The sequence below is a fragment of the Penicillium macrosclerotiorum genome (genome assembly GCF_028827735.1).
Source record: "Penicillium macrosclerotiorum strain IBT 26536 chromosome Unknown utg000010l_segment0_segment0, whole genome shotgun sequence".
Classification (NCBI taxonomy): Eukaryota; Fungi; Ascomycota; class Eurotiomycetes; order Eurotiales; family Aspergillaceae; genus Penicillium; species Penicillium macrosclerotiorum.
This window is the reverse complement of record NW_026643089.1, coordinates 3396411-3410298: the sequence shown is the minus strand read 5'-3', so window position 1 is coordinate 3410298 and position 13888 is coordinate 3396411. Positions and strand designations below refer to the sequence as shown.

Here is a 13888-nt window from a genome sequence, read left to right as displayed (position 1 = left end):
GGATACGTTGGAGAAATATGCAATTAGTATCTAATACTATGATAGTAGACTTAAGATATAGTTATGTTAGACAAAATTTAATTTCCAGGAGCAATGTTTGCGGAGCCGTTTTAGTTTCACGTTGTGTAAGACGTAAGACAGTGCACGTCCTAAATCAACGGAAAATGGGAATCGAGGTCAAGGAACCCCCGACGTGAGACTAGCAAATGGGCTGTATTTCTTACTCTGCAGTGGTCTGGTCCCACAGACTCTGGACAGTGACACCATCCACCCACTTTCCACCGGTCTCATCCTTCTGGACAGTGAAATGGACCCTCTTTTTCTCACCTGGAACCAAAGAAAATGAGTTGTCATCAAAGTAGCCAACAACGCCAGCAGGATAGTCGAGCCAAGTATAAAGCGATACGCCACTCCTTGCCTCAACAGTAAATGTGCCGGATGCTCTATCATAAGAAATTTGCAGTTTAGGATCCACAAGAGACAGACTTTGGGGAAACACAGTCGTGACCTGATTTTGGTGGGTAAACAGAGAAGCAGTCGAATTGCTAGAATTTGGCAGGCGACCACGTGCCGTAATGGAAAGCAAAAGAACAGCATTTGTCTTATCTGGAAGAGACAGCTTGGCGGTGTTTGTATTGTAGACATTTGTAATGTTCAGACCACCGACGGTGAATGACTTGCTCCGCGGAGTTCCGGCATTGCCAGCAATAGGATTTCCCGACAAGTCTACCCAAGTCATGTTCACCGTCCCATAAGCTTTCTCCCAAAGGTCCGATATCACGTAAACAGAAAGGTCGCCTGTGTCATGGTTCAAGAAAGGGGTGACGATAATAGGCTTGTAGATGTCGCGGGCGACATAGTGAAGGACCTTCCAGCGACCGTCGTATTCGATGCCTGCCCAAGTAGGAGCCTGCCAGATATCTTCAAGTTGCCAATATAGCGAGCCGAGCTGCCGCTCTGGAAGTCCACTACCGCGACGATAGTACATGATTTGATTTTTGTACATGTCGGCTTGGAAGATCTGAGTGGCATGACACCAGGCAGCGAAGTTTGCCACAGAATCTTTCTTATGAGGAATAGGATAGTATCGTTCCACTGCTGTTGTCATCTCACCCATTCCTCTTGAAGAGTTTCTATAATTGTCCGTGCTTGTCGTGCCAGGGGGGTAGTGGTGGTTGCGAAGCATCACAGTACTGCTGTTAAAGTGAAGCTGGCTGGAGTTCACGGCTTGCTGCCAGGTCTGTAGACTTGGCATGCTATGGAAGCCAAATTCATTGGCGAATCGACCCACGGGGTAGCTAGCAAAGTTAAAGGCAACACTGCTATCATAGTTGTAGTGATCTGTATCGGAGTAGTAGTGGCCAGCGGTAGTGTTGTCGTAGCGCTCAGCCATCGGGACAGGAGCGGAAAGATCAACCCAGAGGAAGCCATTATTTGTGCTACTCGGCATGTATGAAATTGAACGGGTATTGTCATAGACCAACGGCAAAATCAAGGTGATCCACAGCTTTTCGTATTCCCCGACGTAGAATGAGTACTTGTCAGGGGCAGCCTGTCGAATAAGAGGTAACTCCAAGCTCTCGATCTCATTGCCACCAGCCCACAAGGCTAGGGATGGATGGTGGTTGACACGTCTCACATTGTAGACAACTTCGGCTGCCACGTTTTCCATAAAATCAGGGTCGCTAGGGTATAGAGCATCACTGAATTGAAACTCACTCCACAGCAGAACTCCTTGCTCATCTGCGATATCGTAGATGAAATCCGGAAGGTAGGCACCAGATGCCCAGACTCGAAGCATATTCTGGTTTCCAGCAACGACAGCATTAAAAAGCTGCTGCATTCTTTCCTCGGTGACGCGGGGCCAAAATGCATCCGGGGGAATAAAGTTGGAACCCTTGGCGTAGAATTCTTGACCGTTGACCTCGAAATGCCAGTTAGCGCCAGGGGCAATACCCTGAGCCAGCTGTCCATCAGTAATATTGAGGCGATTAAGAAAGATCGTACGGAAACCTGTGCGTTTAGTAACCGTAGCCAAGGGCTTTTGACCGCCACCGTTGATCGAGATGGTCGCATAATAGAGGTTTTGCTTGCCCAGACCGTTCGGCCACCACAGGCTTGGCCCATCGGCATCAACCTCCAAGCTTCCAGTGATAGTTTGATCAGAGGTAGAAACATTCTCCAGTTTCCCAGACTTGAGAATCTTTCCTGATTCCACATCCTTGATCTCAATCGTCATTGACGGGTTGTGCGGCAGGGACCCGAGGAAGTCGATGCTGGCATTGACAATCCAAGGTTGAGTTTGATCCGGCAAAAGATGGTTGATTTGGCCCTTGCGAAAGATATCTAGATCGGTGTTCAAGATATAGACACTCTCTTTTTGTTCAAACTGCACAAGGTAAGCATCTCTCCACGGACCAGCGGGTGCGAAAGCTGGGCCCCAGTCCCATCCGAAATCAGACTGCTCCTTGCGGATGTACCAACGGTTAGTGAACTCATAGACTTGCTGGGAGCCTCCTGGCCATTCTATTGGAAAGTGAGTTAGAAAATATGCGTAAATGATCTTGTAAAAGACTTACTTTCAGAGTTCGGATCCTGGGCAATTTGATCTGCGATTTTGGGTGCACTTCCAAAGTTCAGAGCTAGGGCTGGATGTCCCTTGCATTGACGCAATGCACTGGAGATATCGAATGTATACTGTCGAAATTGATTATCGGTAGCTCCAACAATCTGTCCGCAAACCTCAATCGTGGCGAATGTATCCAGGCCATTGAACACAAGCCACGAGGACTTGGCATCCGGGGACCTGATAATCGTCAATTGTTGGCAGGCTTTGACTATCGGATAATGTGAAAATGACATACAATGTGGTCAGTGGGTGGCTGGTGTAAGTCCAGTTATTATAGCAGACCCAACGTAAGTCAAAATCATTGAGTCCGTAGTACCTAGATGGCGCGAAATAAGTGGTGGTCCGTTCAAGACTTCAGAGAGACACTAACGGATCATCTGTTAATTGTTAGGTGCATTCTTTTTTCGTTTTACTTGGCTGCAGGGCTTACCAATTGCTTTTGCAGCGAATAGATCCAAATGTACTTGGGAAGGTAAATGGCCTGGAACGGAGATGTTTAATGCGTCACTACTGACAGTCCAGCCGTCACCCGTGAGGTCGACCACATGTTGGCCTAACACGGTTTGTGCTGCCACTGGAAGTGCTGCAAATGCCAGTCCTTTCCGAAGATACATAGTGCCAACTGATCCGACCGGGTAATGACCGAGTATGGGCTGCTGAGGTGAAGACTAGTCCGATTGATAGCGTCGGGGCAATCCGGTCACTTTATCTTGCGCGACGTCTTGGCTCCTACACCAGTTCACCTCCGGTAGATAATCAGGTGGAGAAGGGCCGATTGGAAGTCTTGGCCACTATGATTAATTTGCGTGGAACGATCTGAGTGGTGTCATGCTCTTTGCCTGCGAATGTACAGATTTTATGCCTTCAACAGGTCGAGAGGCAACCCCCACGCGCGGGGAAAAAGCAACGGTAGCAATGCTGAGTTGCGGACGGGGCTAATCCTCGGGTGTTGCAGCAATCGAAAATGTCCAATTCAGGACCGGGGTAGGCGGGCGAAAGCGATGATCTGCGTTGCTTGACTGTGGAGCTCTGACCCTAGGAGAGGGGTAAACAGCAGCCTGGGGGACAAGGGCAAATAGCTGACGAAAAAGGTGTTATCATGCACCTATTTATTCGCTTACGATGAAAAGGACAGACTCGAGTCTCATCTTGACTCGCGGAATGAATCAAAAGAGAAGTGGTGGGATGTCTACCACCCGACATCGAGACATGTGGCTATTAATGGTGGAATGAATCCCTGCATTCTGGCGCACTGGCCATCCTGTACCAGCAATATGAAAATGGATCGGAAACGGAAACGGAAACGGAGACGAGGCATGGTACAAGACAGTAGGTTTGTGTCTATTGCCGATTTATCATTGGGGGAAGAGCTAAAACCACGGGCTTCATTCAAGCTTCTAGATTCTGCCGCATGAGTTGAATGTCCGGCACTAAAAACCCAAGCTTTGCGGTTAAATACCCCTCGACGCCACCCTCGTAGCTATTCTCAAAAGCCTTCAGAAAAGCCGCCATAGCGTGCGCTCGGACACCGCTTAGCTCCAACATGCCGATCGCTTCGGGGCTCAAATGGTCGGTGCCAGCATGAAGAGCCAAGGCGTGCGTCAAATTTTCTCGCACGTTTTCTAATCCGATGCGAGTCAGAATATAATCGTGAATGATCTCGTCGTGAGAGCGGCCCATCAGAAGCAGAATCAATGCAGCTAGCACACCTGTGCGGTCCTTGCCGGCTATTGAGAAGTGATTCATATTAGTCAAGATGGAACAAATTTCATTCGGCGAGAGTTGACAAGGTGGCGGCATCGTATTATACCCGTGTAAGGGACCATGCCGGGAAAATCGTCTCAGAAGGGAGAGGGGCTCACCTGAACAGTGGAAAATAAAAGGATCGTCTGGTTTATCTCTAATATGGGTAAAGACTTGTTTGAAGGCTGGTACCGACGCTTCCAAGATGCCGGAATACATCTTCAGAAACCCTGTCGTGCCTTGGTCCTCGCTAGCAAAGTCACGCAGGTTAAGTGATGCCGGCCGAGACCCATAGGGCATCCAGATAGTCTCAATCCCGTGAATCTGGGGACTTGGAGCACGCTCCCGCTCCCCTTGATTTCGAAGGTCAAAAATCGTGGTAATGCCTAGGTCCACAGATAGAAACACTTTCCCTTCATCCGTGATATCCGACAGATTTCCTGACCGGTAGACATATCCGAGGCGTAAATTATTCTCGTGACTCAAGCTTCGAAAATTAGAAACCCCGGGCACCGTGATGAATGGAGGAAGGGAGGTGATCTTGGAGACTGTGGCTTCGGGGATTGGCGTGCGGATGTCGGTGTTCAGCACCTCACGGAGGTTATCGGGGTTTATCATTGCAACGCGGTGTGAGAGAGAGAGAAATCAGGATGTGTTCAGTGAGAGTAAAGGGAACTTGAAGACTCCAGAAATATTGATCAACTGAAGATTCAAGTATTCAAAGGGCTCCAAGGACTCCAAGGGCTCCAAGGGCTTCTCACGCATCTCGGACCATGAACCCACTCTTTCACAAGCTATGTCATAATACCCATCTGGTTATTTTCGACAGGAACAGGGCGATTATGCCGGGGTCCACCTCACGTAACTGGGGAAGCCAGTACCAATCAAATCGTATGTTGGCCCGATACATCGGGGCACTATGTCATCGGGACCTCGCAGGTGGAGCCCACCGACGCAATACAGTGAACAGCGTCCGCGGCCACCGCCGGCTTAGCAGGAGACAAAGGTAGACATAGTGAACCACAATCTAGAGTGGGATTTCGAACTCGCAAAATAAAGAAGTACAACAACTTGTGCTAAGGATGATTCGCTGATGGCCTCTACGCAGCTACCGGCATGTGGAATCGCGTACGCTGACAAGCAGAAATTTCATCCTTGGTAAACTACTCCGCTACGACCAGCGATTTTTCTCTTCTTTGCTTTTGCTTTGACATGTGGCGGTTAGGGAGAGGCGAGCGAAGGTTCTGAGGAAGAGGGGATCTGATTTGGACACATTCGCTTTTCACATCAAAGCGAGTTCCACTCGCCGTCTTGCCAGATCCAGCTGATTTTGTAATCAACATTTGTATTTATGGTGAATACATCGGTAGTGGTGATAGGTGTCATGTGATTCGAACATGATCTGCCACACCAAATGCACTGGGCAAGATTTCGATGCGATAATTGTCTGCTCGGGCTGCTCGGGCCTGAGGACAGCTTTGTTAGCAACAAAGATTGGGCTGGAGGTTCTTGTAATGGAAAGGACGAGATACTTCGGCAGCAAATTAACTTTCTCTGGGGACAGACCCTGGATTCTGGACAATGAATACCCACCAATCATGGAGATCAACCTCACCATAGCCAGAGCAGACAAACACCTTCAGAATGTTCTGGAGTCCATGAAGGCACAAAAGTCCCAGCAAAAATCTTAAGAGGACCCTAACTTCGGTTTCCACTTTGTGTTGAAAGGATATTGACGCGGGATCAATCAAGTTCTTCGGCGCGGCCAACTTGGCCTTGGAATTAAATTGGCATCCATATCATCACAAGTCAAATAACGGCCAGATCCACCACTGTCCAGCACCCAAAAAAAAACACTCATTCGCTGTATCTGGAAAGGCACCACCATAAATAGCCAACAAGATCACGAGAATTAGGATCTAATTTCTTGAACTATATACACCAAGTACGAATTAGGCTGATCGGCAACTTGAAAGTCAATATTTATGCGGTGCGATCTGGATTAATCAAAATGCACACCAAGATTTACAAGAGCTTGACTATACGGTTTTGATTCAGTAACATCATTTGTTGTATAGAGTTATTATTGTAATATGTGATGGGAAAATGGGTCTAACGCCAGTAGAAAGCGGCTGAGGTATTTAGGGAAATGTGGCGGCCGTGAAAGCAGCCAGAACCAGTAGTAGTAAACTAATCAAAAAGACATGCCGGGGGTCGATATCGGAAGAGTTAAGTTCGTATACCTAGTCATCATCGAAGATCTGGAAGGTATTGTTCAAGATCGTCTCGATGAGGCGTACTTCCCACCCACTATTTTCTATAAAGTCATCGGTTCTGCTGCCTCTAAATAGCACGGGTCTGTCAATAGATTAGCCGATACCTTTCTAGCATACTGTAGGGTCAAGATAATCTAACCCAAAGCAGATGGCTAGGTTGCCTGAATTCATGCGATTCATAGCGGAATGTTGTTGGACTTTGTTGAGGTGCTTTTTAGCAGTCAGCATATTATCAATGGAGGGTTAAAACAGGTTCAGGCACTTGCCAGAATGGTGGCTCGGAGAGTAGCATAGTTGGCATCGGGAAGAGTGTTGATGAGGGCATGTATTGAATCTCGTCGTTGAATATCGTCGTCGATACCTAATTTAATCCAGTCAGTCTTTAGTTTACAAACCCGTTTCGTTGTTATTTTTTAAAAGACTTACGGGCCGCATCAATGAACTGCGAGTAAATCATCGACACAAAAACTGGCTCAGGGAGATCATGAAAGAACTCCTTCACAAGAGCAGCAACAGAGTTGATATCGTGAAAGAAATTCTCCGGATTTGTCAAGTCAACCCTTGATGCATCTGGATAACCAATGCCATTTAGTAGGCTCATCTGGGGGGCTTGGGCAGCTAAACTTACCGACATCAAATTGGTCTTTCAGGCGGTTCAGATGGTTTGCTGAACCCGAAAATCGATAAATCCCTTCCAAATCCAGACCAAACAGCTCAACAGCTTGGAAGCACTGTAATAAAACTAGCGGCACCGCGACCCCATCTCGATCATACAAACGTTCCAAAGCCACTCTAAACACAGGCTTTGAAAATGTTCGGCTTTTCTGGAGACTCTTTTCCTTCTTGATTTCGGCAAGCTGCCCTTGTTCCTGGCGCAGCGCGACAAGCTTTGCTTTTGCATCAATAGTATCTGGATGATTCCCACCAAGTACCTCTTCTCGTAATTTGATCGCCTCCACAAAGAACTTGGCGGCTCTGTTATATCTCTTTTGCTTACCATAAGTGATGGCAAGTTCCATCATGGCATCAATGGTATCCGCATGTTTATTACCAAGCATATCCCGTCGCAAGAAGACTAACTCAAGATAGATCTCCTCGGCCTCGTCCAGTTTGTTTTGCTTGAGGTATGTCATGCCAAGTCTTTTCATAGAATGAATTGTGTCGGGGTGCCGATTACCAAGCTCTTCGCGTTGCAAATTGCATAAAATCAACTCAGTTTTCTCGGCCAAATCATACTTCTTTTGCTCGTAATATGTAGCGGTAAGACTCTTCATGACAGTAAGTGTATGAGGATGTTTGTCGCCAAGCATTTCTCGTCTTATATCAACCACTTTCACATAGACATTCTCAGCCTTATCATATCTCTCACGGGCTAGATACGTCCTGGCAAGACTCAACATGGCCTTTACTGTATCTGGATGATTGACACCCAGTAGTTCTTGTCGCATATCGACCACCTCCTCTCCGATCTTTTCAGAACGACCGTACATTTTTTTATCGTAATATCTCGTGGCTAAATCAGCCATACCTTGAATAATATTCGAATCGTTGCCGCCAATTGTCTTCTCGTCACCATTTTCAGTCCCGGTATATTGCCCTTGCTCAACATCTGTTACTATTTGTGAGTTCGTCATCGCCGGAGTAGTCAGCGATGAAATTTGCGATTGCTGGCTGCCAGTGCTGCTATATGTATTTGACCACGCGTTAGACGCCGATATGCTCACGGCCGTCAAAGCAGCTGTTACGCTTCCATCTAAATAGCCACTGTTTTATATCAGTCAGGTACTATAAACAGGCAAACATAGTCGGCTGATAGACTCTTACTCTTGAGCTGTATCCAATTGTATGGAAAGCCAGTCATGGGCCAGGACTTGCTCAATAGTAAGGCGTCGTTCAGGAGCCTCAGCCATTGTGCCTAACACGAAGTTCATACAAAATCCACTTGAAGTGCCCAGCGGCCGGACGGGAAATTGTGTCCTATGGTCGCGCGCGTAGTCGAGCAACTGTTTGGTGGTGCGAAGTGGCGGAAAACCTGTCCTCATACAGTAAGCCACGGCCCCGAGCGCCCACACATCCACAGCCGCCGTATAAGAATGTGAAGAGTCGCCGAATAGCTCTGGTGCCATATACCCGGGAGAACCAAGCTGGTGTGTTCCGAGAACCGTACCCTCCACATTTTTAGAAATTCCGAAGTCGGCTATCTTGACATGCCACCTAGGACCAGGACGGGAGATGAGAATATTCTATGCCTTGGTCAATATCTCCAGGGTGTAAACGACAGTGCAGAGCTTACCAAAGGCTTGATGTCTCGATGGACAAAATTCTTCTGGTGCATATATTGCAGAGCTTGAGCCACCTGAGTGACGATCATTGCTGCTTCAGGCTCTGGGAAAGGCTTCGTTATATATTTCTGGAGGTCGCCATATTCTAGGAATTCCATCGCAAGATAGAAATGCGCAGTATCGTCAAACCAGCCAAGGAATTGGACAAAGTGTTCCTTGTACTATGTTTCGGTAAGCCTTCTCATGTAGTTATACTCTGGACCTTGGGTTTGTTCCGCGGCTTTACCTTGGGGATATCAGAATTAGAGAAAGTGATGAGAGCCTCCAGCTCCCGTCTCGACATTTCCGTGAACTTTGCCTGGCGTTTACCAAGGCATTTCACGGCACGGACCGCATTTTGTGAGGGCCCTGATAAACAGGTTTCCTGCCAAACATCTCCAAAGGACCCGCTCCCTAAGCATCTCACGGCCCGCCAGCATTCGGAGCCTGCTGAGAGCCGATGGTGCCGGTCTCCGTTCGCATCATGGTTTGTTTCCAGCTTCCATGCGCGGAGGGGTGTACTCGTGAAGGGGTCCATTGGAGTTCATCCCTATATCATCGAGGAAATGGGGTAAGACTGTGGGATGTGTGGGCGGAAGATCCCTGTTCCCGACCCTCACTCGTGTGCCAGTGCGGGGTCGGAGAGGGCGCGCATCTGAGTCAAACCTTGATTGGCTAGCAGCTGAGCATCTACTTCTATGTACATCTTCCTATTCGTATTGCTGACATTGACGATCGCGTCCCAGCCGCCAAGTGACCGAAGAACCTACACAATAAATAATCAATACCTGCCCTCGATCTGACCCAGGAAAGTTGGAATATTTGATATTTTTGAATACTACCTTAGGATTTTTGAGCTGAAGGCTACCGGCCCTAATAGAATATTAGAATGGACTTTAAATCCAGTGTCTTTGGTAGGCAGTAGAAGTAGCAAAATAGTCCGACCGAAAATTAACCAACAATCAGAATTAGACATCTCTCCATGATGCTGAATCCATCTCTTCCAGCGGATGATGTCCACTAAAGGCCCGACTTTGGCAAGAACTCCTAATTATGCACCCCCATTCGCGGGCTGACAATGTCTCACCGGAGATGCGCTCTTCTCCGACGGCGCTGGCTGTGCTCCGTCGGAGAGCAGATAAGACAAGATGCATACGAAGTACCAGAGCCTGCATATTTAAGAAAGGTGAAATAAGGACACGAGGAGAGTGTTGAAACACAGAATCTAGTCACATCCGCATCAAATACATTTCCAGTCAACAATGGCTTTGTTGAATTTCCTGCTATCCCCAGTGACTGTGATCATCGCGCTACCCCTATGGATAATTTCATATTATACTATACCATTCTTCACTACGTATAAGCATCTGTCTAGAGTTCCAGGGCCATTTCTTGCAAAATTCAGCAATATCTGGGTTGGACTTAGTGCCCGACGAGGACAGAAATTTGCAGCCGTGGATCGGGCGCACCGAAAGTATGGAAAGGTCGTACGCATTGGATTCAATCACATCTCCATCGCGGATGAACGCGGACTCAATATTGTATATGGCCATGGAAATGGATTCTTGAAAGAGTAAGTGAAGACCTCGAAAAGACTTTCTACAGAGATCTGATAACTGGAATCAGCCATTACTACGAAGCATTCGTGGCAAAAACACCTGGAATGTTCAATGTTCGTGACCGTACTGAACACACACGGAAACGTAAAATCATCTCTCATGCGTTTTCTCCTCGATCAGTAGCTGCCTTCGAACCACATATGATGGCCAATCTACAGCGATGGGTAGACCAGCTGGATCGTATGGCGAACTGTGTGGTGTCGCCCGACTCGAATAAACGATATTTTCGATTCAATACAATGCCATGGTTCAGTTATTTGGCATTTGATATCATCGGTGACCTCGCATTTGGATCTCCGTTTGGAATGGTAGAGAAGGGTAGGGATGAAACAGAGTCCCAGCTCATTATTGGTGGCCCTATTTCATACACACCAGCGGTGGAAGTGCTCAATAGAAGAGGCGAGATATCGTCAACGCTCGGTCTTCTACCCGCACTACGACCGATTGCACGTTATCTGCCAGACCCATTCTTTACAAAAGGCGTTGCTGCTGTAGAGAATCTCACTGGAATTGCTGTGGCAGCCGTGGCGACGCGGCTAGACGCTGCAGAGAAAGGAATTATCGATGATCGTAATGATATTCTTTCACGGCTCCTGCAAGCCAAAGATATCAATGGATATCCCATGGGGCGTGTTGAGATGACAGCGGAAGCTCTAACGATGCTTATTGCTGGGTCGGACACGATCTCCAACACAGCCTGTGCTGTCTTTTACTGGATTCTGCACGGAGAGCGAAGCGCACCTAAGTCAAATTATACCTCGTTTGCAGAAAGAATTGGATGAAGCGATTGGCTCCGCAAAACTTGCGCACTATTCCCAAGTTCGCGATTTACTATTCTTGCGTCGGTGTATTGACGAAGGAATGCGACTGCACTCGACATCGGCAATTGGATTACCTCGTCTCGTTGCCGAGAGTAGCTCAGGTGTTGATTTTGAAGGTTTCCATTTCCCACCTGGGACTGTTCTCTCTGTTCCATCCTATACGATTCATCATATGTCAGAAATTTGGGGTGACGATGTCGAGGAGTTCAAACCCGATCGATGGCTGAGCTTGACACCTCGACAGAAAGTTTGCTTTAACCCATTCTCATATGGTCCTCGTGCTTGCGTTGGTCAGAATGTGGCTATCATGGAGCTACAGCTGATAATTGGAACCTTATTTCATCGATATGAGTTCGAATTATATCAGCCAATGATTGAATCTCATGAGGGATTTTCCAAAAAACCAAAAGATTGTTTTGCGGGTATTAGGTTGAGAAAGTGAAGCTAGCTATTTAATTATTTCGATATCAGCCGATACCCCTTTTCCATACGTTATATCATACTATCGAAAAACATATCTTCAAGTGATGGGAAGTCCATCATCCATTCACTGCCCTCCCAAGGCCTTAACGCATCTTCATCGGACGGAAATGGATGTGTCCCTAGATCCTCTGTCTGACGAAAAGTAGCACGGCTTTCAACTTCGTGACCTGAGACTTGCTGTTTGATCACGATTAAAGCCCAACGACTGACTGGTTCTGCTTTACCTCCTCTTTGAATGTGGGATATGACCCGTTCCAGAAGAACAATTGTCTCATCTATGTTCGTCAGGTGGATCACAAACTCGGCTAGAGTTACCATCGCAAAAGAACACAAGAGGTTTTCGTATGCCGGGTGAATACAAATCGTTAAATCTGACATGGCCAGGAATGACCTCAAGACTTCAAGACTCTTCTGGATTGCAAATTCAATGAATTCTTTTGCTCTCTGATCTTCATATGGTGCCTTGGAGAGTACTTGCTTCTCTTGTTCGTGGGTGTTCATATGCTGCAATGTACGCCGTGATAGGATGAGGTAGGTACAAGAATACGCAAATCGCAAAGGTTCAGAGGAATCAAGATCTAGTACAATAGTGAGTAATGGCAAGATCTTTGAATTGAAGCTTCACATACTGTATATACGCTCTTGTGATTTGCGCATTTTTTTCTATCTCTGGCCATATAGGGGTTTCGCCTAGAATGGAAGTTGCACTTGCGAAATCGCAAAGCACTCGATAGAGACGAATGCCTGCCAGCACAAGCTCATCCTTAGAACTGTACAGAGGAAGCTCGAGGACTTTACTACATTGATCCAGGTACTGTGGCGCGATGATGGGCCCCCGACCAGAGCCAATGGAAAATCTGCCAGTTGCATTAGACAGTGATCTGAAAAAAGTAATCCATATGAGATAGGAGATAAATATACTGTAGGTGACAGAGGCAGATTAAATTCCATGTGCGCAATATTTCTCGTGCGCGAGCTTGATTGCGTTCATCGCTTTCAGAAAGCTCATCGAAGGTCGTTGTCAACATGACTTGCATTGCGGCCATTCCACTGAAAAGCCAGGAGTTCCCGTGATCGTGCTCCCGTGTTGGCCTCAGATCCCACATCGAAAAGATTAACATGGCTTGGATAGTGTCGAGAGATGGCGTCGAGGTGAGGTGAGATTGACCTAATAGTCCATGCACGTGGTTATATAGTGTTTGATGCATCTGAGTTCCGTGCAGAGATAAATTGACATGCAGACCAGCAAGAATACAAGTACCGAAGAGGAGAGGGGACTTGCTCCTGAGATCGACGGGTTTTGTGTTAATAAAAAGCCATCGACTGGACAACTTTGAGAACCTGTGTCTCCAGAACTTGAGTTAGCGATTATGCGGATCAATGTCAGTGACATAATGTATAATTACCCTTTCAAAAGCGAGAGGGCTAAGTTTTCTGACACAATTCCCTTGATGACAACATCTGCCGAGAAATCATGGGTGTCGGACGGCTGTCGATGTAGCGTGATATTATCTCTCAGTTCTTGAATGAGATTCATAGGCGCATTACGCGCAGTTGTTTCTTTGCCTGAAAAACCTCTCTGGATCTAAGTCTTGTTAGAATTTCCGACTAGAGATTTAGTTCTATGGAATGGGAAAACCTTTTCATCTGAAGGGCTTGAGCTTGGGGCCGGGGCCTTATCCTTAGCCAGTGACTCTTGGATTTTCTCGACCGATGACTCAATGGCCAGGATTCTGGATTTTTATTAACTAAGTGCTTGAAGAAGGAATAAAAGAGATAAACCTGCGACTGCACTCGCAATGAGACCCTTTCCCCTCCAAGCTTGTCGATGCCCCTAAAGTCCGGTTACGATGTGTACCAACAAAGGAACAAGCAATACTATTGAAAAAAAAAAAAAAAAAATCAGTTTGACGTCTCAAAGCAAAGGCCTGGGAATTATCTACCGAAGAGTATCACAACGATGGCATCGATCACATCCTGGGCGAATCTCGCACCG

General features: G+C 47.0%; 5 protein-coding genes across 5 annotated transcripts; 1 reads left to right on the top strand and 4 right to left on the bottom strand.

Annotated features, from left to right (window-relative positions):
• Nucleotides 1-220: 220 nt before the first annotated feature.
• On the bottom strand, nucleotides 221-3243 carry N7462_010824 (uncharacterized protein; the record flags this gene model as incomplete). The annotated part of the gene is made up of 5 exons (XM_057082538.1): nucleotides 221-2526; nucleotides 2580-2806; nucleotides 2865-2945; nucleotides 3000-3006; nucleotides 3060-3243. The coding sequence occupies 5 exons, from the start codon at nucleotides 3241-3243 to the stop codon at nucleotides 221-223; spliced, it is 2805 nt and encodes a 934-aa protein (XP_056929578.1).
• A 775-nt stretch (nucleotides 3244-4018) lies between these two features.
• On the bottom strand, nucleotides 4019-4990 carry N7462_010823 (tyrosine-protein phosphatase; the record flags this gene model as incomplete). The annotated part of the gene is made up of 2 exons (XM_057082537.1): nucleotides 4019-4356; nucleotides 4492-4990. 2 exons carry the CDS (start codon nucleotides 4988-4990, stop codon nucleotides 4019-4021), a joined length of 837 nt encoding a protein of 278 aa, XP_056929577.1.
• A 1912-nt stretch (nucleotides 4991-6902) lies between these two features.
• On the bottom strand, nucleotides 6903-9507 carry N7462_010822 (kinase-like domain-containing protein; the record flags this gene model as incomplete). Its single annotated transcript, XM_057082536.1, has 6 exons — nucleotides 6903-7009; nucleotides 7075-7218; nucleotides 7277-8412; nucleotides 8473-8891; nucleotides 8942-9151; nucleotides 9217-9507. 6 exons carry the CDS (start codon nucleotides 9505-9507, stop codon nucleotides 6903-6905), a joined length of 2307 nt encoding a protein of 768 aa, XP_056929576.1.
• A 724-nt stretch (nucleotides 9508-10231) lies between these two features.
• N7462_010821 (cytochrome P450) lies at nucleotides 10232-11851 on the top strand (the record flags this gene model as incomplete). The annotated part of the gene is made up of 3 exons (XM_057082535.1): nucleotides 10232-10542; nucleotides 10596-11261; nucleotides 11335-11851. 3 exons carry the CDS (start codon nucleotides 10232-10234, stop codon nucleotides 11849-11851), a joined length of 1494 nt encoding a protein of 497 aa, XP_056929575.1.
• A 50-nt stretch (nucleotides 11852-11901) lies between these two features.
• N7462_010820 (fungal specific transcription factor domain-containing protein) lies at nucleotides 11902-13429 on the bottom strand (the record flags this gene model as incomplete). Its single annotated transcript, XM_057082534.1, is given in 4 exon segments — nucleotides 11902-12511; nucleotides 12522-12749; nucleotides 12814-13233; nucleotides 13299-13429. 4 exon segments carry the CDS (start codon nucleotides 13427-13429, stop codon nucleotides 11902-11904), a joined length of 1389 nt encoding a protein of 462 aa, XP_056929574.1.
• Between the last annotated feature and the right edge of the window lie 459 nt (nucleotides 13430-13888).